At 53.3% G+C, this 19,643-nt stretch overlaps 1 protein-coding gene across 5 annotated transcripts in view; it reads right to left on the bottom strand.

Annotated features, from left to right (window-relative positions):
- Positions 1-61: 61 nt before the first annotated feature.
- Positions 62-19,643, bottom strand: part of ERI3 (ERI1 exoribonuclease family member 3) — a 129,367-nt gene continuing 109,785 nt past the window's right edge. For 4 of the 5 annotated variants that reach the window (XM_029227593.1, XM_029227587.1, XM_029227592.1 and 1 more), the window contains one exon: positions 354-895. In XM_029227593.1, the coding sequence (XP_029083426.1) occupies positions 813-895 (83 nt within the window). In that variant the 3' untranslated portion in view covers positions 354-812. Of the gene's footprint in view, positions 896-19,643 lie in introns of all 5 variants that reach the window. The other variant, XM_029227590.1, reaches the window with a different exon arrangement.

Raw genomic sequence — 19,643 nt, 5'->3', positions numbered from 1 at the left:
CAGGAGGGGGATCACCATACCCACTCCATGGGGATGGGGCTGGGGCTTGCCTGCACTGAGGCCCTTAGCAGCCCTTTAACCACTGACCAGCTTTGTCCAAACACCTGTATCCAGGAACACCCGTGGTTCTGCACTCAGGTTGGTTCACACACAGCAGTGACCGTAGATACCGGCTGCTTTGAACACAGCCTTGTGCTCAGACAGTCCCCAGGGCCCTGTGCATATTCGGTGTGGGTCCCCTAGGTGCTCCAGAGACTGCCAGCTCTACTGGTGGCCTTGAGCACAGGGCAGCCTGGCATATGCTGTAACCCCTGCACATCCAGACAGTGTCAGGCACGGCACTGCCTGGTCCACACACACACCCAGGGCCTCGTTTCCCCGACTTTATTCAGTGGCACGTTCACAGCGGGGATGGGGGTAGACACAAGGTGGGGCCTGATCTGTCCTGGAGCCCTGGGGGCACCACACACCATGCACTACAGATGGGAGGGGGCACAGGGGGGCTTGGTGGCCCCAGCAAGAAGCCTGTACTGGGAGGAGACAGTGAGGAGGAGGTCCCCCAGCCCAGGCCCACAATGGGAGGGCCTGATACTGGGCTGAGGTTGAGGGGAGGGGGTAGGGGGCACAAAGTGTCTGTTCCAGAGGGGCCAAGTGGCCAAGCCTTACCCAGGACACAAGCCCACAGGGCGGGCTGGGGGACACTCTGGACGTAGAGCTGTGCCACTCTCCCTTTGCCCCTCTGGTGAGGGAGAGGAGGGTTTTGGGCTGGGCCAAGCAGCTACCCTGTCCTGCCCCATCCCATCCTCGGCCAGTCAGAACGGCTTTGATGTCTGCTTGAAGATGAAGCCTCGGTATGCAAGTGTCTTCATGATGTTGGCGATGTTCTTGCAGTCATCTGAAAAGAGGAAGAGAAGACATTTAGATGGCCCCCAGAGCCTTCCCCTGTGGGCCCAGAGGTACACGGGTGGGGGTGGGAGGCAGGTTCAGATTCAGGAGCCATAGGCTCTAAACCAGTGGGTCCTATCCCCAGGTGGCAGCAACTCCAGCTTCAGGTTAGGCCGGGTGATGCTGGGCCAGCAAGAAGCCTGGTCTGAATGCTTCTGAGTCCCATAACTCATGCTGGAAATTGGCCGGCGTGTCCCTTCCTGGCCCCAGCGGTGATGTATGGGCACCGTCGCAGTAAGAAAAAGGCAGAGTAAATGTGTAATTTCTCCCTTGACGGCCCCCGGCCGCTGGGCGATCCTTCTTGTTGCCGCTGCGTGGGGACGGCCCGTCTGCCACACTCCGTCTTCCCGCCACCCGTCTTGATGTCTCCATTTCATTACTGTGCAGCCATTCATCACGCCCACGGCCAGGGTGACTTTGCCGGCACTTGCATGTGTGTGGGAGATGTGGCCCAGGCCATGATCACTGGTGACAAGGCACAAGTCTCGGCACTTCCGGGCCGGGGTCCCAGGCTCACGTGCTCCAGCAGCTACCGCCTGGGCGCCTGGCTCCTGTGCAGCTCAGGCCAGTGGAGAGGGGCCGGGTCTGTGGTCCTCCTAACACTCTGGCCGGCAGCCTTCTACCAGACACGCCTGTGTAGCTCAGCCCAAGCCCTGCCTCTCCCACCCCGGCAGGCTTCAGCCCTGTCTCTGGCCATATCTCAGATTAAAGACATCTGCGCCTGCCAGACCCTGTCACAGCAGTTTCCTCGGTATTGACTGCCGTAAGAAACTCCATGGTGAAAACTGTCCTAGACCCCGGTGGCCACAGGAACAGGTACTTCTGGAGCCTCAGTATCATGGTCATGGGCCCCGACTCCCTCACCTGCCTCTTCTTCCATCCCCCTCCCACCTCCCATAGGTGCTCTGCTCCTGTGCCATAACCAGGACCTCAGCTGCCACTGCCCTCGTGGGGTCGATGCTGTGGTGGCAGAAGTAGGTCGATGTCATAATCAGGTGTGGGGGTGGTAAGGTCAAGGTGGGGTCAGGAGGCCCCTGCATCTGTCAAGGACCAACCCCTTGCACTGAGCTCCCAGCCTGCCCTTGCCAGGACCTTAGACCAGGAAAGGGGATCCACCAGAGCTAGAAAAAGACTGTGGGAGTGGGAGGAGTCTGGTCAGGCCAGGCCCTGTGTCATCAGCCAGACACCAGCTCTGCAGACCTGGCGCTCGGCAGACGAGCTCTCTAGGTCAGGCCAGACAAGTCACACGGGGTCCTGTCTCTCAGAGCTCAGTATGAATGTAGCTACAGTGGATGTGGGCATGGACAGGTGACCCAGGCGCAGGGACACCTTGTTCCTCTAGGTGCTCGGGAAGCCATGAAGGCTGGTGTGAGGCGGAACAGTGAGAAGACAGATGGGTGGGTAGTGGCGGCCATGGCAACTCCAGACGTGACCCATCCCCATGGTTTATGGGCCGGACAAGCGCCCCGCTCAGCTGAGGCCCCGTCATTTGTCTCCCTTAGTGTGCACGCCTGTGCTGTGGGGGTAGAGGGTGGAGGGAGGGGGCTGTGATGGGAGGAGCTAGGTAGTCGACAGGAAGGGGAGTGGGGCAGGAATGGCTGTGCAGGAGGGGTGGGCCTCAGGAGTGGGGAGGGTTTATGACAGGGTCCAGGGGCTGTCACGGCACCGTTGAAAGGGCTACGATAGGTGATTTTCTTCCCAAATAAATCTGGCCTTGTCAGGGCCCCTCCGATCCTTGCTGTCTCCGGCACTCTGGGGACCGTGGCCGCTGTGCATATTAAGAATAAGTCCCCTCGTTATCTGCAATTACCCAGCGGCCACACACCTCATTTCTTCCAGCAGAAAAGAAAATTAGTTTTCTATTGACTTCATCTGGCTCCTCCCTCATTGCTGGACAAATTGCTCAATCTACCTCCCCTGGCCCAAGTGAATGTGCCCAGCTCCTCCCCCCAGGCCACCAGCCATCCAGTGGGGGAGCACTGACTTCCCACCTGTGCCTTGTCTGGAGCTGGGCAAAGGTCCATGTGCCCCAGTCTTGCCCCTGACCTCTCCCCACTCTACATGCCAGATGGCTTCATCCACATCCTGAGCTTCTGAAAATTGCTGTCTTATCTGGGCCTCTCTCCTGAGCTCCAGACCACAGATCCAAACGCCTCTGGAACATCTCGTCCTAAGTATCTATACAAACTCAAAACGTCCAGCAGTGAACTGATTTTCTCCCCCAAGCTCCTTCTCTCCCCTATGTTCTCCATCCCAGTGAATGGCACTCCCAAATGTCCCAGAAGAAACCTGATTCAAGCTTGACATCCTGCCTTCCCCCCAAATCCAATCAAGCGTGAACTGCAGGCTGTATCTTCTTCTCTGTCTCATCATCTACTTCCCTTCATTCTGGCACCACTTCCCAGTCCAGACCCCATCATCTCCTGCTCTTACAACAGCAGCTGGTCCTCTTTCTTTTCCCTTTAATCCATTCTCTTACAGCCAAAGTGATCTTTCTCACACAAATCTGATCACGTTCTTTTCTCTTTAAATCCCTTCAGTGGCTCCCCTGCCCTTACTTTCAAGTCTACACACTCCTTATTATGACTTCAAGTTAAAGGCCCTGCAAAAAACAGATCCCTGCTATCTCTGGTCTCACCCCCGTCACTCTCTACTCCCAACGCCCGGATTCCAACCTCAAGGAACCACTTATGTTTTCTGAAAATGACAAAGTGGGTTTTGGAGTCAGACCTGTTTGTAGTTTTAACTTCGCCCACTGGCTGTGTGCCCTGCGTCAAGTGCCGAGTTTCTCCAAACTTCAGGTTCACTAGAGGTGACAACAGATACTACCTCAGTGTTACTGGGAGGACTGAACGGGTGATATACCCACATGTCTGCACATGCTGTGTTTGGAATACCTCCTCTCTTCTTGAAGGGAAGGCAAGGATGCTAGTTTTCTGGATGACCCAATGGTGAGAAGGTGTATACTGTACAATCTGTGGCACAGATTACACAGGGGCCAGCAGCACACTTGGTGAAACCACTTGTCACTCGCGCCACAAACTCTGACTACTGAGCCTGTCCACTGGGGATTCTGGAGTCTTAACTTTTTGCAACTGGCCCACCACAATGAAGAGAGACCCAGACTGGGGAAGACAGCCCTGAAAGCCGACCTAAGAGTCAGTGCAACCCACTGATCAGCACAGAGACAAATCTGGGCTTTTAATAGACCATAAGTTCAGAGAGAGCACGGGGTGAGCCTCCCAAGGAAGTCCTCTGCTCGAAGCTCTGGGGCCATCTGGGTCAGCAGCCCCACCTTGTGGCACGTCGTTGAGCTACTGAGGCCAGCCTGAGGCTGTTCTGAGGTCGGGGGCAGGGAGCCTTGTGCCCACAATGGAGGCCTCCAAGAGTAGGTCTTCCTCACCTCCAAATTCTAGAAGACTAACCTGTTTTTATGTTCCTGCAGGAACACCAACTCGTGACAAGATTGCCCTCTTCTTTTGGGGGGCATTAATAATTTTAATGTTGGAATTAATTTTTCATGTTTTTACATTGCCAAGGCTGTAATGGGGGGGTCGGCTGCATAAACCCCTCAGAGAGGTGAGTGGGGGCCAGCACCTAACAAAGGATGAGCTTGCTGGCTGGCACCAAGGGTAGTCAAATATCTGCTTGGCAGAACAGCTGCTAGTGGAAGGGTGGCTCAGATCGCTTAGGACAGCCGGCGAGAACACACACAGGGCAACCACCTGAGGCTGACACGCTCCAGTTGGCTGCACTTGTCTGGGAGTTGAACGGTAGAGGACAGGATGCAGAGCCTGGGCCAGGGCCACCCTCAGGAGGGAAGGGACCCAAGGAAGCTCTCGGAAGGCCATCTATTCATGCACTCATTCATTCAGCAAATACACACTGACACCTTCTGTGTGCCGGCTGCGCAGGGCCGCGCTGGGCCACAGGGCTGCAGACTGCAGCTCCCTGCCCTCGAGGAGCTCAGAGACCGCATCTATAAGAGGTGCAGTGTGAGCAGTGCTATGAGAGAAGGAGGCACAAAAAAGGGCACTTTGTTCAGTCCAAGGTTCAGGAAAGGGTTCCTGGGAGGATGAAGTTAAACATGCAGAGAGGGCCGGCCAGCAAGTTGGGGTTGACGTGGGGAGGTGTTCTCAGCATACGGAACAGCACAGGCACATTTCTGGAGGGGAAATGTGGAGTGTGCCCCACAAATTTAAGTTGAGCAGGTGGGGGATGATGAAGAATAAGAGGCAGGGGAGCGGCGAGATGAAGGTGGCGAGGTCAGCAGTGGCCATCTAGAAGAAACCCTGCAGAGCCCCGAACGCCAGACTAAGGAGCTTATAATTTCACTGTTCTGGGAATGATGGGGAGACTCACGTGTTTGAGGAGGAGCATGACAGGACCCGATTTGTGTTTCAGAATTATCTTTCAAGGATTAGAGGTGTTAACGCGGAAGGCAGAGACAGCAACTAGCAGACTCTACTATGTATTTCTGGTCCAGGCCAGAAATGGTAGCCCAGAACTAGGCCAGTGGCGGTGGAAATGGAGGTGGAGATAATACTGGTGATGTGGAGAAGCAGATGGAGGCAAGAGATTTTTAGGAAATAGAATGAGCAAGACTTAATGAGGGGACTGGGAGGGCTGGAGGAGGGATGCGTCTAGGATCTGAGTGCCACTCACTGAGATGAGGCAAACCAGAGAAGGTGCAGGTTTGGGGAAGTGATGAACGTACCTTCGGATGTATTAAGTCTTGAGACTTCTATGAGACAGCTAAACTTATCAGGCATTTCTTCTATGGCTTCTGGGCTTTATATCTTGCTTAAACAGGACTTCTCTATCCCAGTGTTATTAGAAAACTATCATGTATTTTCTTTGAATACTTTTTGTATTTAATTTTTTAATCTGTCTGGAATTTACTTTTGTATGTGGTGAGAAGTAGAAGATCTAACTTTATTTTTCCCCTAGTGGGTGGCCAGTTGTCCTGTCACCATTGATCAAACTGTCCACACCTGCCCCATGCTTTTGAAACGATGCCTCTGTCTTATATACCATCCCCACACATGGATCTGTGGGAGCCAGGAAAGAGAATGAACGTGAAATGATCAAAGAGGCAAACCAGATTGAGAGGACACCTGGAGCAGCAGGGTGACAAGCCGCTGACCTTACAGGGCTGTGAGGCAGTGTGCCCTAAAGGAAGCCTTAGACACAACCTGAGGCCTCCTGCCTAAAAAGCTCAGCCTGGCAACACACCTTATGAGTGATCTCCAGGTGCTGGTGAGCAACGGGGCCGGAGCCCACAGAGCAAAGATGGGTGGAGAGAACAGCACAAGGAGCAGGAACCATGACAAGGAAAAGAGAGCAAGAACCTGGCGCGTGTCGACATTCTAGAACCTCATCTTGTTTCCACCTCTTTCTGTCTGTCTGTCAGGACACCTTGGCAGCAGTGTGCCTGAGCGCCAAGTGTCAGTGGGACTGCCGGATCAAATATGTTCCCAGCCCCACATGGGACACACTTATGCTAAAAAAATTATTTGCTGTTTATCTGTTTAAATTCTAATTTAACTGATGTTCCTATATTTTTATTGCTAAATCGGCAACTCGGTGCTGGGGGCCAGCATCTCAGGCCATGGCTGGGTGCAATTCAGGGCACAACAGCAAATAGGAACTCAGAAGAAAGGAAGCCAAGGCAGGGAATTTAGGACTAAACCAGCAGAGGGCCCCTATATATCCTTAGATTCTGGGTTCGAATCCAACCTCCATCACTTAGTAACTGTGTGAACTTGAGCAAATTACTGTACTTTATTTAACCTCTGTTTTCGGATTCTTCTCCTCTAAAATGGGAATAATAATGATAATTATAGCAACTACTTCTCTCAAAGGGTTGTTAAAAAGATGAAATGAGTTTTTATTTGTGAAGTGCTTAAAACAGGTGGCTGGGTTAGTTATTATTAGTAGTATTGGTGTCGTTATTCCAATAATATCCAATAATAATATTGTTATTCTAACAGAAATACCCTGATATCCCCCAACCCCTGCTCCTTGTCCCAGATGTGGCCCCCAGAGTCCCCTGGGCCCCCAGACAGGGTGACCTTGGCCCACCCGACACACCCTCCAGACATAGATTCCCTTCTCCCCACTGACACGGCTCCCACGGCTCCCTCCCCCTCCCCCCAGACAGGCCGTTATAGCCTCAACTCCAAAGTGACCCCTTCTTCCAACCCCTCCCCGCATCCCCCCTCCACCCCACCGAGGTGCCTGGAGGTGCCACAGGGCTGATGGTGAAGGATGACGGTGGTTCCACAATAAGGGGAAAAGGCAATTTCATCTTGATTAGCAGGCGATTTCTCTCTCCGTAATAAGCGCGCTCCAAATAATTAGCGTGTTTTACGTAATAATGAAATTACAGAAATGCAGTCCACTTATTCAAACAACTCACCATTACCATATTTTTAAATATTAGACTTAATTAGAGTTTATCACTTCGGAGAAGTATGCGGACCGAAGATGTTTTTAAAAAAATCCTCATAAAGTGTTTATTAAGCGCTGGTAAAGCTGGGATAATGATGTGTTTGGAAATTAAGGCAATCAAACACTTACCGCCGCTTCTGGAGGCCGGGCATGGAAATGAGGCCATTACACGCCCATTACCCGCCAGCTCACAGCCACTTGGGGGGCGGGGAGAGGATGCGCCTGGCCGAGAGGGCACAGTGCCCAGAAACGCCTGTGCCAACAGCCCACAACAGCCTGACCAGTAAGCACAGCATCACTTAACAGGACATCTGGCCACCAGGAGCCCAACTCAAACATGGCCAGGCAAATGACTGGACAGGTCCCGAATGCCAAAGAAGACACCCAAGACTAACCCAGGTCCAGACTCCCAGGCCTGGCAGGACATACCAACTTCATTTAAACCCCAGTGCAGAGTGGGGACAGGAGCCAGATTGGGCAGCCAGAGAGGTCAGTGAGAAGAGGCAGAGGCTGAGGAAGCTACAGACCGGTGTGTCCACTCCCAATTCTGGGCCACACAGGAAGGGGCAGCTAGAGTGGTGGAGAAGGGTCTAAGAGGAAGCTGGGGAACTGAGCTGGGAGCCAAAGACGCAGAAGAGCCAGGGGCCAGGCTCAGGAACACACCTGGGGACAGGCTCGGACTGGGGAAAGTAGGCAAGAAGGGTGGCGGGAGAGGGGCTGGTGGCTCCAGGCCCCATTTATCCCAGTGAATAACTAATTCCAGAATTTATAGTGCTGGGTTTTTGTTCTGTGGCCATTTATATCTGCGAGGGGAGGAAATGAAGAGGCAGCGTGGATGCCACATCTTTCTGTGTTATTGCTTGTCTGCCATTTGCAAATCATTATTAATTGTGGGCCCTGGTGGCGGGCTGGGCGGGGGCCGGGCTGGGTACATCCACATAGCTCTTCATCAAGGACCCCAGCCGCTGCCCCAGAGAGCCAATTACCCCGCCCTGATTGGGATCAGATAAAGAGGGAATTTTTACAAATTAGGGAATAAATAGAATTTCCACACAGGGCGCGGGCAGGACCTGAGAGGCTGTAATGAAAAACCATCCGTCACCATCAGCGCGGGCTGGGCACATAGCCCCGGCACTCCCTCCCTTTGTGGGCCCACCCTCATGCTCAGGGGCCTGGACGTACAGGTCTAAGGACACCCCAACCCCTCCAAGGCCCGGAAGCAGGGAGAGGAGTTCCCAGTGGGGCGCGTGTATGCCCTCTGGGCCCCAGCTCTGACACTGTCCCTAGTGCTTCTTCCTCAGGGGCTTGACAAAGAGGAGACCGAGGCAGTCCTGAGAACGACCAGAGCTGGGGACCACGGGGCAAAGACCACATCCACGCCCCTCCAGCTATGGCAGCCCTAGGGCAGAGCCCCGGCCCGCGGACCACTGCCCTCACTCTGGGTCCCCATTAGCGCCCCTCCCTTTGGGTCATTAAATATGTATATCTTATTACACGCCTTGTTAGAGTATCGAGCTCTATTGGCTGATGGTAAATCCTGAGCCTCGTCCTGGCCATAAATTTATCTGGAGGTGATGAAGACTCAATAATCTAGTCAGGCAGATAATATCATCGGGCCTTAAAAAAGATCATTACGTTATATGTCAGAATTAAAAGTGAAATACGCCGTAGTAACAGGGCGGCTGCTCTGGCCGTTACAACGGGTCCCCGCCTCCCCTCACTCATCCCCAGCCAAGGCCCCATCCAGGTAGAGGGGCCAAGAAGCCTTGCCCTCCTCTTGGCTCTGAACGCCACAGATAAAAGTGCCTGATAACCTAAGGCAAAGTGAAGGGGACCTGGCCTGGGAGGGGACAGGGGAAGAGGTGGCTACTGAGAACAGCTGAGCACCTCTGCCATACTTGGCAGCCACTTCTGCCCCAACCGAGCTCCCACCTGACCCTGTCCCTTGGGGTCTCCTGTGGGACTGTCTTCTGGGGGGTCCTTGAGTGGCTCCAACAGGAAGGTGACAGGGCTTCACACCCTTCCAGAGTGGCCTGACCAATCAGGGCAGATTCTTTCCAAAATGGAGACACAGGGATAGGGAGAGGCTACTTGTGTGTATGCCCCAGGCACCTGTGACCTGGCCCCAGACCCATGTGCCAGCAGCATATCTGAGGCCTTTCCTGTGAGCACGTGCTATCAATCTAGACCACGGCCACCTCCTTCCTGAGAGCCCTGCCTGTCACAGCCTCTACATCCTGTCCTTTGAGAAACTTGGTGCCAGCTTCTTGTTCTTTGACCTCAGCACCAACAACCATCTCCATTATATCTTATTTTCACCCATTTCCACAGTCACACACTCCACCTTGTTAACATCCTCCACTGTTCTACCTTTGAAATGTTAAATTCAAGTATTCCCAGTTACTGATGATAATATGCTTTTTCTTTCATCTCACTGGAACCTCGAAACTGTTTACATCCCTAATATCTCCAGATACATCCCCCTCCTGTGTTCACCTTTTTCCCCGTCCACTTTTGACTGCTTACCCAACAGCCACTCCCCTTCTGCGAAGCTGGCAGAGCCCACTCCTCCCTCCCTGACCAAGGGAAACCTCCGTGGTCTGAGCCATTTGTGGGGACCCTACCCCCTTGCCAGCCATGGGTTTAGGAGTGGCCAAGTGTTCTGGCTACTGGGATATGACGGTAAGTTTGCTGAAAGACCTTCAAGGAAAATTTCTTCACTCTCACGAAGAGAACCATGAGGGGAAAATAGTCCTGTATATTCTGCTGGACGTTTTCATGTCTGCACATAATGTCTGGGACTGCAGAAGCCATATTCCAACCTTGAGGGGACTTAGCCTGTGAAGAACATGCTGAAGATAAAAGAACAGAACAATGGAAAAAAATCTGGGTCCTTGATGACATTGCTGAGATGCTGAATTAACCAACCCTAGGATCACCTTACCTCTTTTGTGAGGGAATAAACCCTCTTACTATTTAAGATTTAAATTGGGTTTTCTTTTTCTTGTAGCCAAAAGCTTACTAACATACAGAATGTAAAGGCAGGAAAGAGAATGACAAAACAAATGAAGGGAGGCAAAGGGCAATGAGGACGCTATTTCAGGCTAGGAAGCTGGTAACCCTTGTTATGCTCTCTTAAAACATTTGCTCAGGGCTTCCCTGGTGGTGCAGTGGTTAAGAATCCACCTGCCAACGCAGGGGACACGGGTTCGAGGCCTGGTCCGGGAAGATCCCACATGCCGTGGAGCAACTAAGCCCATGCACCACAACTACTGAGCCCGCATGCCACAACTACTGAAGCCTGCGTGCCTAGAGCCCGTGCTCCACAAAAAGAGAAGCCACCACAATGAGAAGCCTGTGCACCTCAACGAAGAGTAGCCCCCGCTCGCCGCAACTAGAGAAAGCCTGCACACAGCAACAAAGACCCAACGCAGCCAAAAATAAACAAATTTATAAAACAAACAAACAAAAATTTGCTCAAATTGTCTCCTGCTGTATCTCAGGACACAGGCCATGTTATCATAAAGGCTAAAAGAGTCAAGTTTAGGTGGGAACCCAGGTGAAAACAGAGGGAAGAAAATACAACTTTACAGAGAAAGGATTTTTATGTCTCTGACTTGCAATTTAAGTTGACTTTTTCAAAGTCCCACGGCAACACAAAATCATGAGACTCAAGGCTTCTTTCTCCCCTGCCCTTCTTAGCATGTCGTTTCCAATTTCCAGGTTATCTTATGGTCCAAAATGGCTGCTGAAGCTCCAATCATCACGTCCACATTTTAGGAAAGAGGAAGAAGGAAAAAGCAAGAATAATGTACTTTCCAGCTAAGTCATTTCCCTTTCAGTATTGTTCCTGGAGGACCCACACACTTTTCCTTTTATCTCACTAGCCAGAACTCAGAGACATAACCATATCCAGCTGTATGAGAAACTAAAAGAGAAAAGTAGTCTTTTAACTGGGTACCCCCTGCTGCCCCTAATTATCCAGGGTCTCTATTTAGTGAGGAAGAAGGTCAATGGCCATTGGGTACATACCAAGCAGTTTCTGTCCTAGCAACATAACTGATACACCTCGCTTTGGAGCTTGGATTCCATGGTCCATCATCTTAGTCCTTTCTTGCCAATCGTCTCAACTCTCTTGCTCCCCTTTTCTCCCATCACCCTTGCCTGGAAAAACCCAAACACTGCCTTCTCTACGCTTACATCTGGGCTGAGTGTGACAAGAGAAAACTGAAACCTTACAGATTCACGCAACTCATAAAATCATAGTCATCAACCTCAGCTGGGTGTATAAAACCGCCCCATTTCCTATGTGCCTGATCAGTGTGCATGCTCTCTCTCCCTTTCTTGCTAGTTCAATGTCCAACTTTCTCTACTTTCCACAACTCTCAAACTCCCTACCCCCAACATTGCCCTGACCCTCTCACCCACACAACCTCATCTTCTACTTCACAGGAAACACAGAAGCCACACCCCTGCACCTGTGCCAGTCCTCGCCTTTCATCCTGATACAAGAGAGGAACTGTCCTGATGTCACTTCTGAAGCCCATCCCCCCACTCCACCTGGTTTCTGGAGTCTAACCCGACTGCCTTTTCAGGGGTCTTACTTTGTGAGTAACCCCCTTTCTCTCTGATATAGCTTCAGTTGCTTCTTCTGCACTGGTTCCTTCATGTAAACATGTAAATATATTAAATCTTTAAAAACAAGCTCCCTTTAATTCCTTTTCCCTTTTCCCATGTGGCTAAGACCCCATCTTTCCTCCCTTTCGTAGCCAAAGGTCTCATTTCCTCCTCTCCTACCCTGTGATCTGATTTCCCCCAGCAGCGCCTTACCAAACTGCTTTCTCTAACCATCCTTATGGCCTCATGGGGCTGAAGTCCAATGGAAGCTTTTCAGGTTTAGATCAACCCAGTGGACTGAGTCATGCCTTGAAACTCTTCCCTCGGTTTCAGTGACACCACCTTTTCTCCACTACCCTCCTCCAGCTCCCCTGTCCGCGCCTGCCTTTTCTCCTGACTACCCCTAAGAGGTGGGTGTTGCTAAGAGTGGTCGTTGGCCTTCTTCCCTTTTTACTGTCTGCACTCTCCCTGGGCAAACTTATCCACCCCTAAGCTTTATTTACCATATATTTTCCCATAGTTTCTAAACCTGTATTCCTACTACCACCATCCTGGTCCAGGGCACCACCCTCCCTCATCCAGGTGACATCAGTGCCCCAGCCAATCTCCTCTATAGCGTCCTTCTAAGCCACAAATCTGGTCATTTCACTGCCTGTCTTAAACCCCTTCAATGATCCTGGAACTGAAAAAGGACATCAGTAGAAGTGCTGGTGAAACTGAAATAAGGCCTTTCGTTTAGTTAACAGTAAAGTAATACCAATGTTAATGGCCTGGTGCTGACAGTTGTACTATGACTGGGTAAGATGTTAACACTAGGTAAAGATGGGCAAGAAAGGCTTCTGCAAATGTCAAATGAGTTCCAAGTAAAAAGTTTAATAAGAGTTAATAATTAAAACGACAACCATCACCACCACTTCCAACGGTGCCTCACTGCTCTCAGGATAGCATCCAAACTTCTACATTAAGTCCTGGGGATCTGCCCAGGTGTCCCCCTCGGGCCTCATCTTTCCCACTCTCCTGTTGGACCGCGGAGTTCTGGCTCTTCTCCCTCATGGGTTTTTTCACGTGCTCTTCCTTCTGCCTGGGAAGCTCCTCCCCCACTTCTCAGCTGGAGTGCCCCCCCTCGTCTATCCTGAGGGATGGAGGCTTGCTGTGGTTTCCTGAGGTGCCTTACCTGCGCCCCCATGTAGGCGTTAGGAACCCCTTCTGTGTGTTCCCACAGCACCCATGTTCCTCCATGTGACTGCCTCTGTCACTCCCTGTCAAACCACAAACCCTTTGGGGGCACTAAGGTTACCTCAACAGAGGCCCTCGGTAAATATGTATTAAGTGTAGGGAAGGAAGGACTGGAGGAAAAGAAAGAGGGAAGGGTGGAGGGACAAGATCACAGGTGAGCCTACTCCAGCCCTGACATTTGCCACCTGAAGCGCAGACAGGCCCAGGCCCTGAAAATCAGTCACGGCCCTTCCTCAGATTCCAACGTGCCAGTGGCTTCGGCCCCTTCCCCACCTCCACTCCTTCCTAGTACCTTCATTTCCTCAGGACCTGCTGTGCCAGGAGACTGGCTGGGACCTGAGCTCTCAAGTGACCTGGCCAGCCTGTCCTGAACCAAGACATCTGGGGGCGGAAGCTGTGGTGCTGGGGCTCCGTACACCCCGCCAATGATGCCCTGGAAAAGGGCCTGGCGATGCCTGGGGACTCTGGGAGGGGGGCTGCCCTCCCTGAGCCCAGTCCCACCTGGTAAATATTTCATCCTCAAGCTGCTCAGCTAATCCCTATTAATTTCAATACCGCTGCCTTGCCTGGCTCAGCTCCCAATGTATTATTTATCCCCTTTGTTTGTTTGTCGCTAACAGGTGGGCCCCAGCGGAGGCGCTGACTGGGGACAAGTCCACTCCATCACAGTGTGGCTGTGAATTAATCATGAGGACTAATGGGAACCACCTCAGCTCCAGGCACTTCCCTAGCCCCCTCCCCCTGCCCTGGCACCCAGGGGTGGGCCGGGCCACCTCAGCTCAATTTAACTCGATTCAAATCAACACATTTTACTCACTGTCTATCCACAAGAGTCAGACACTATGATATGCTTTGGGGATACAAGCTGAACAAAACAGACATAAATTCCTGCCCTCAGGGAACTTACAATCTAGTGGGGGAGAGAGGCATTAAAAAACTTCTTAATGAGGACTGTGATGGGATGCTCCAAAGGGGGAGTGCACAGAGGAGGGGCGCTGACCAAGGCTACGAGTCGGGGAAGCTTCCTTGAAAAGGAAACTGAGCTGTGCTCTGCAGGAGGAGCGGGACTTGATTAGGCCAAGCGTGGAAATGGGGGCTCCCAAGGAAAATAAAGCCACATGGGAAGGCCCTGAGGTGAGCGAAGGCATGGCAGGTTCCAGAAAATGAGGGAGGGCATTGTGCTGCCGCGCACGGGGCACGAGGAGAGAGGCTTGAGAAAGGAGCACTCTTCTCCCTGAATAAGCAGCATCTGTCCCGGCGGATTAGCACAGAGTCCTCCTGAACACCCAGACACAAGCACACACTCACACCACCTCTGCCGACTTGAGTGACATACAATTGCCTGACCTTGCGCCTGTGACACCGGAGCGGCAGTCAAGATTATGAACCTTCAACTGCACAGATCAGGAAACTCAGGTGAGCATCTGGCCTGGAGGCTTCTGAGGGGGCCAGTGTGGGCCTTAGCACCCGGAGGCTTAGGTGTGCCCGTGGCAGGCCAGGGCTGGGGACACCGAACGGCCTCGGCCACAATGCTCACATCACCCCCCAGGAAGGAACCTGCCTCACCTCTGAAAACCCAGCACTGGACGGGGCACCCACAAGATGCCAGCAAACACCTGCTGAGTGAATGACCGCACAAGAGCGAATCTCTCTCTGGGGAGATCCTTCCCCAGAGATCTAAATAGACGAGGTTAGAACGAGCTAACCTGTTCGCAGGGTGTTACAGTACTTTCATAGTAAGCCTCACAGTAAGCCTGAGAGGTAGGAGCCATCATCAGCCCCGTTTAAAAGAGGAAGAAACAGAGGCCCTGGATGATGAATGACTTACCCAGGACCACACAACCTGAAGTGATGGGCCGTAACCAGGATGAGGTCAGCCTGGCTCCAGGCTCCTGGCTCCCGCATATCCATAGATCTAACCCCTCTGTGGGGTCTCTTCCCCAGGGATCTCCCTTGGTGACTCCAGGGACCCTAGTTCTTGAGGACAACCCTAAAAGGCACCTTGTTTACGAACCAAGTGTAGCTCTGCCAGGGCAGAGACCTCATTGTGCACATGATCAGGGGTGTGTAATTCTATTCAAAGTGGCCACTTTGAAAATCCATGTGTCTCCAGGCTCTCCGTCCATCATGGTGTCAAGTCCTGGAGCAGAGGCATCCTTCAGCGCCTCCCAACGCCATGGTCTGTGTGCCCACATGCCTGATCCCGCCCATGCGCCTGTCCTTGGCTGGGAGCTGCTCTGGCAGCACTGCCCCGCCCTGTGAGAAGGCTCAGGCTAGCCTGCCTGCTTGGCCCAGCCTTACCCTTGCCTTCAGGCTAGCCTGACTGCCGGGCCCCACCCCTGCCCTAAATGCCTCCTCTGCCCTACCGGGTCTCTGTTCTCTTGGAACTAGGCAGCCAGCGTGGAGGTAGCCTCGATAACTCGCTAACGTGCTGCCCATGCTGTTCTTAAAAATTTATGACTGTGCAACATGAAAAATCCGGCTGAGGAGCCGTCATTAGCGGCGCTGCCTCCCTCCCCCACCAGAGCCGCCCTCGTAAATTGAGATTTATGGCTGCAGCAGGCGGGGCGGGGGCGCGTGCAGACGGCGAGGATGCTGTGGCGGAGACAGGCAGAGGCCGATGAGGCCGCGATGGGGCCGGGGGCTCCCCCCTGCGGCAGCTCCGGTTCATCGCAGTCTGCGGAGATAACTACCGAGAGTAACGTCTGGCCTGGGGTGCCGGCCTAGCGCGCGGAGGCTGATTACGTTTAGCAGTCGGACTGCAGAGGGAGGAGCCAGTCCTGTGCCAATCACTGGCTCCTTGAGGTGTAGGGCCAGATCCTGAAGTCCAGGGGCAAGCAAGCAAGGGCCTCTTAGCAGGATGACTTGGGGAGGGGGAAGGTTGGACCTAGGGAGGAAGGATCATCCTTGCTGGGGTCACAGGGCCTGGGCACCCCAGAGTCAGCTTCTCCAACCAGAAGCATCTAATTTGGGCTGTGACTGTGGTATCCCAACCAGAGAATTGAAGGGGAGGGAGGGAGGGAGGAAGGAGGATGCCAGGACCCTTCTCTTCCCTCTCCTTTCTCTGGTAAGAAGGGCCAGTGGAGAGGATGTTAAAGGCAGGAGGGCAAGGACTGGATCAGTCACAGAGCCTCCCCTGACAGAGGCCAGGCTGGGGCTGAAGAGGAGAGGAGGTGAGCCCATGAGCCTGCTGCCCACCCCCCCCCGCAGGCCCTCCCGATTACCTCCCCTCTGCTTCCCCCCCTGCTCACTTAGCCCTGTCAGCCAGGCCATTATGAAATTGGGGTTTCATTTACAGACTAATTAAACATTACAGCTTGTTCACAATTACAACGCGGGGATGAGGGAGTAACTAATTACGGAAGAAATGAGCTAACATTTATCTCTGCTCCCACCCTCCCTCTACCCACTGCCCCCCCACCCCCGCCTCAGTCTGGCTTCCTCCCACTCTCTGGTCAGTACCAGCTCTCAAGGCTTATTACCTAGGATGGGGAACTGGAAGGGTACCCACCCACCCTAGATACCAGGTTGGGCTGCGGTTCCCAGCTACCCCAGGGGAGGGGCTTAGCTCCCAGAGCCCTGCCACCAGAGACAGTCAAGGCTTTTGTGCAAGACCCTGTGGGTGAAAGGACCCTGTGATGGTACGTGTGGCCCTCATATGGGGGGTGGGGACCTGCTCTGGTGTACGACTGTGACAGCACTGTGGAGCCATGTGGCCCTATGTATCTTTATCTTGTGGGGCAAGGTTTTGCTGTGACTGCTGCAGACAAAGATTTGTGTGACGGGCTATGAGTGTGAATGATCCATGCCCTAACCCCCAAACCCCCAGGGCAGAATATGAAAGAACCAGGCAGCTGCTGGAGGTGATGGTCTAAGCGGGCCTGGGATGTGGCCCCGGCAGCTCCAGGACCAAATCCCCACTGGGCAACCTTATTCACTCCCTCAGAAGCAAGAGAAGCAAGCAGGGTTACCCTGCCCTAGGACTCATATCGTCCCTGTCCTCGGGCTGGCCTTGGCTTCTGGCCAGATGCCCCCCCTGGGGCCCAAGGAGCCTCCTGGGGACCTGGGGTGCCCCCTGTGGGCAGGAGTCCTGGGGTCTGGCTGGCCTGCTGCAGAGTTTAATAATAGTAACAGTGAGAGTAAGCGTTTCCATCCCTCCTGCCTTTGGGCAGAAGAAGAAAGGAAAGAGGAGGGAGAGGAGGGAGAGGAGGGAGTGGAGGGAGCGGGCTGAAGGGAGGCTTTGAGGCCTCAGAACTCACATCAAACGGCCGGATCTGGGCCTAATTGTCTGACCCCTGCCCCTGCCTTCAATCAGCTCTGCGGCTCCCCGCCCGCCCCTCGCCTAACTAGCAGCCATGTTCTCCTCATTAGGACAAGCTCCCCTTGCACACATGTCCCCGGACATGTCCCCAGCACTCCCAGCTCCCAACCCTGCCTGGTGGGAGGGTACAGCGGGGACCCAGTTTTGGCGGGGCTCCTGGGACAGCTATTCCCTCAGCCACAGCTGGCTGGCCTGAGCAGCTCAGCACCTCTCCCTGAGCTGCAGGGTCCTGGATGCCACGTGCTGTGACATATCCCTGGGCTGGCTCAGCCGCTGGGTGCATTCTGTCCTCTGTGTGTCCTTCTTGATACAGCCCAACTGTCTCAGACACACAGTTCCTGAGGGCAAGATGCATTTGAATCCTGCCCCCTTCGGGCTGGTTCGGCTGTTTCAGCCCGGCAGGGGGTCTGGTCTGGGTCAGGGTCTGTGTTCAGAGGCTAGGAGCTGAAGGAACTTGTCTGCCTACTGTGCAAGGGTGGTTCCCTTAAACAGATCCAGGCGTGGCGATGTGTGAGTGTCTGCGGCTGGTGGCATGGCAGTGAGGCAGGAGAGCTTGGTGGTTAAGAGCTCTGACCCTAGAGAGATGTGTGTTTAAATTCTAGCTCTCCCGCTTCCTTGCCCTGCTGCCTTGGGTGCATGACAACCTTCTTGAGCCTCAGTTTCCTTATATACAGTAGAGGTGACAGACCCAATCTCACAGGGTTTGGGAATTCAATGAGATTACAGACATAAAGTCCTCTGTACTACATCTGGCACTCAGCAAATCTTGTGGAAGGATACAGGTGTGGATGGCGGATTCAGACCAGACCAAACAATTTCCCTGCTCCACAGGCCACAGGCCTCGCTTTGTCCAGCTGGGTCAATAGTGTCAGGGACAGAAGGAGCTGTGAAGAAGGGTCCAGAGCCCTGCAGAAAAAAAGAGCAGCTCCCAGGAGACCCAGCTGATACCAGGGGCAGAAGCACCAATGCTGGAACCAAAGCTTGGGGGCAGGAATGTCACACAGCAGTTTCAGGTGGGAGGGGCAGGGGCCCAGCTTAAGGACTGTCAGGTGGCTTGAGGTCAGATAAGGTAAGTTAGTAGGGCTGGTCCATGAGGTATGGATCGTCCCTTGAGTACAGTGGGCTTGGAAGGAGGGGATGCCGTGAACACCGGTGGAGTGAAGGCTGACTGGACTGCTCTAGGTATTAATTCTCAAGGTACCAGACCTGTACAGGATTGGGGGAAGGGCTGGCCTGGTCTGGGCCCTGACATTGTCTCTCACCTTAAACCAGTGGTAATGACTTGCAAATATTGATGAAAACACAAACTACAGAGACTGTGTTTTTCGGGGAGTGAAGGTGGGGAGAGGGGATAAGGAGGAAAATAAACTGAAATGAAGTCCGGTTATCTCCCATCTGTGGCTGCTCCTAATCCCCCAGCCCAAAGGAATCCAATGCAGCCCCTTATCTGCCCTGTCAATCACTCCATCACCGCCCAGTGCTTGGTGGGCACCGCACGCCCTCGCACACACTCAAGCACATGCTCACACATGCACACACACGCACACACTCACTCCAACTCTTGCTCCAACACTCCTGCCCACCCCCAGCCCATTACTCCTCTGAGTAGGAGCAGCCAGCACGCAGGTCCTGCCAGATGGATGCAATTTGCATAATATCAGCAGCGGAGGCTGCAAGATCACCAGGGGTCAGGGCGCTGACATCCCCGCACAGTCTATCTGCAAGTGCTAATTTGGCCAGCATTGATCTGTCTTTCTGATTTCTTTGTCATTTACGTCTGCGATGGTTTGACAGGAGATACAGAGAGAGACAAGGGGAGGCCAAGCCAGGCCTGGGGCTAGGAAGGTAGGGAAACAAAGATTGTACTTCCCAGCGCATCTCACACAGACATACACCAGAACCTCCTCCATCTATCTGTCCCTACACTCATCCATCCGTCCATCCATTTTTCCATCTGTAGTTGCTCCTGAAGACTAGAGCCTGGTATCTGGCAAGGACCAGTTCCTCAGATGTCCCTGGACTCCAAGGGTGCCAGCTCAGGGGGGAAGGCGTGAGCAGCCCTGAGCAGCCC

The sequence above is a fragment of the Monodon monoceros genome, unplaced genomic scaffold (genome assembly GCF_005190385.1).
Source record: "Monodon monoceros isolate NGI ecotype Baffin Bay Population unplaced genomic scaffold, NGI_Narwhal_1 Super_Scaffold_18, whole genome shotgun sequence".
Taxonomy (NCBI): domain Eukaryota; kingdom Metazoa; phylum Chordata; class Mammalia; order Artiodactyla; family Monodontidae; genus Monodon; species Monodon monoceros.
This window is presented reverse-complemented; position numbering and strand designations above follow the sequence as displayed.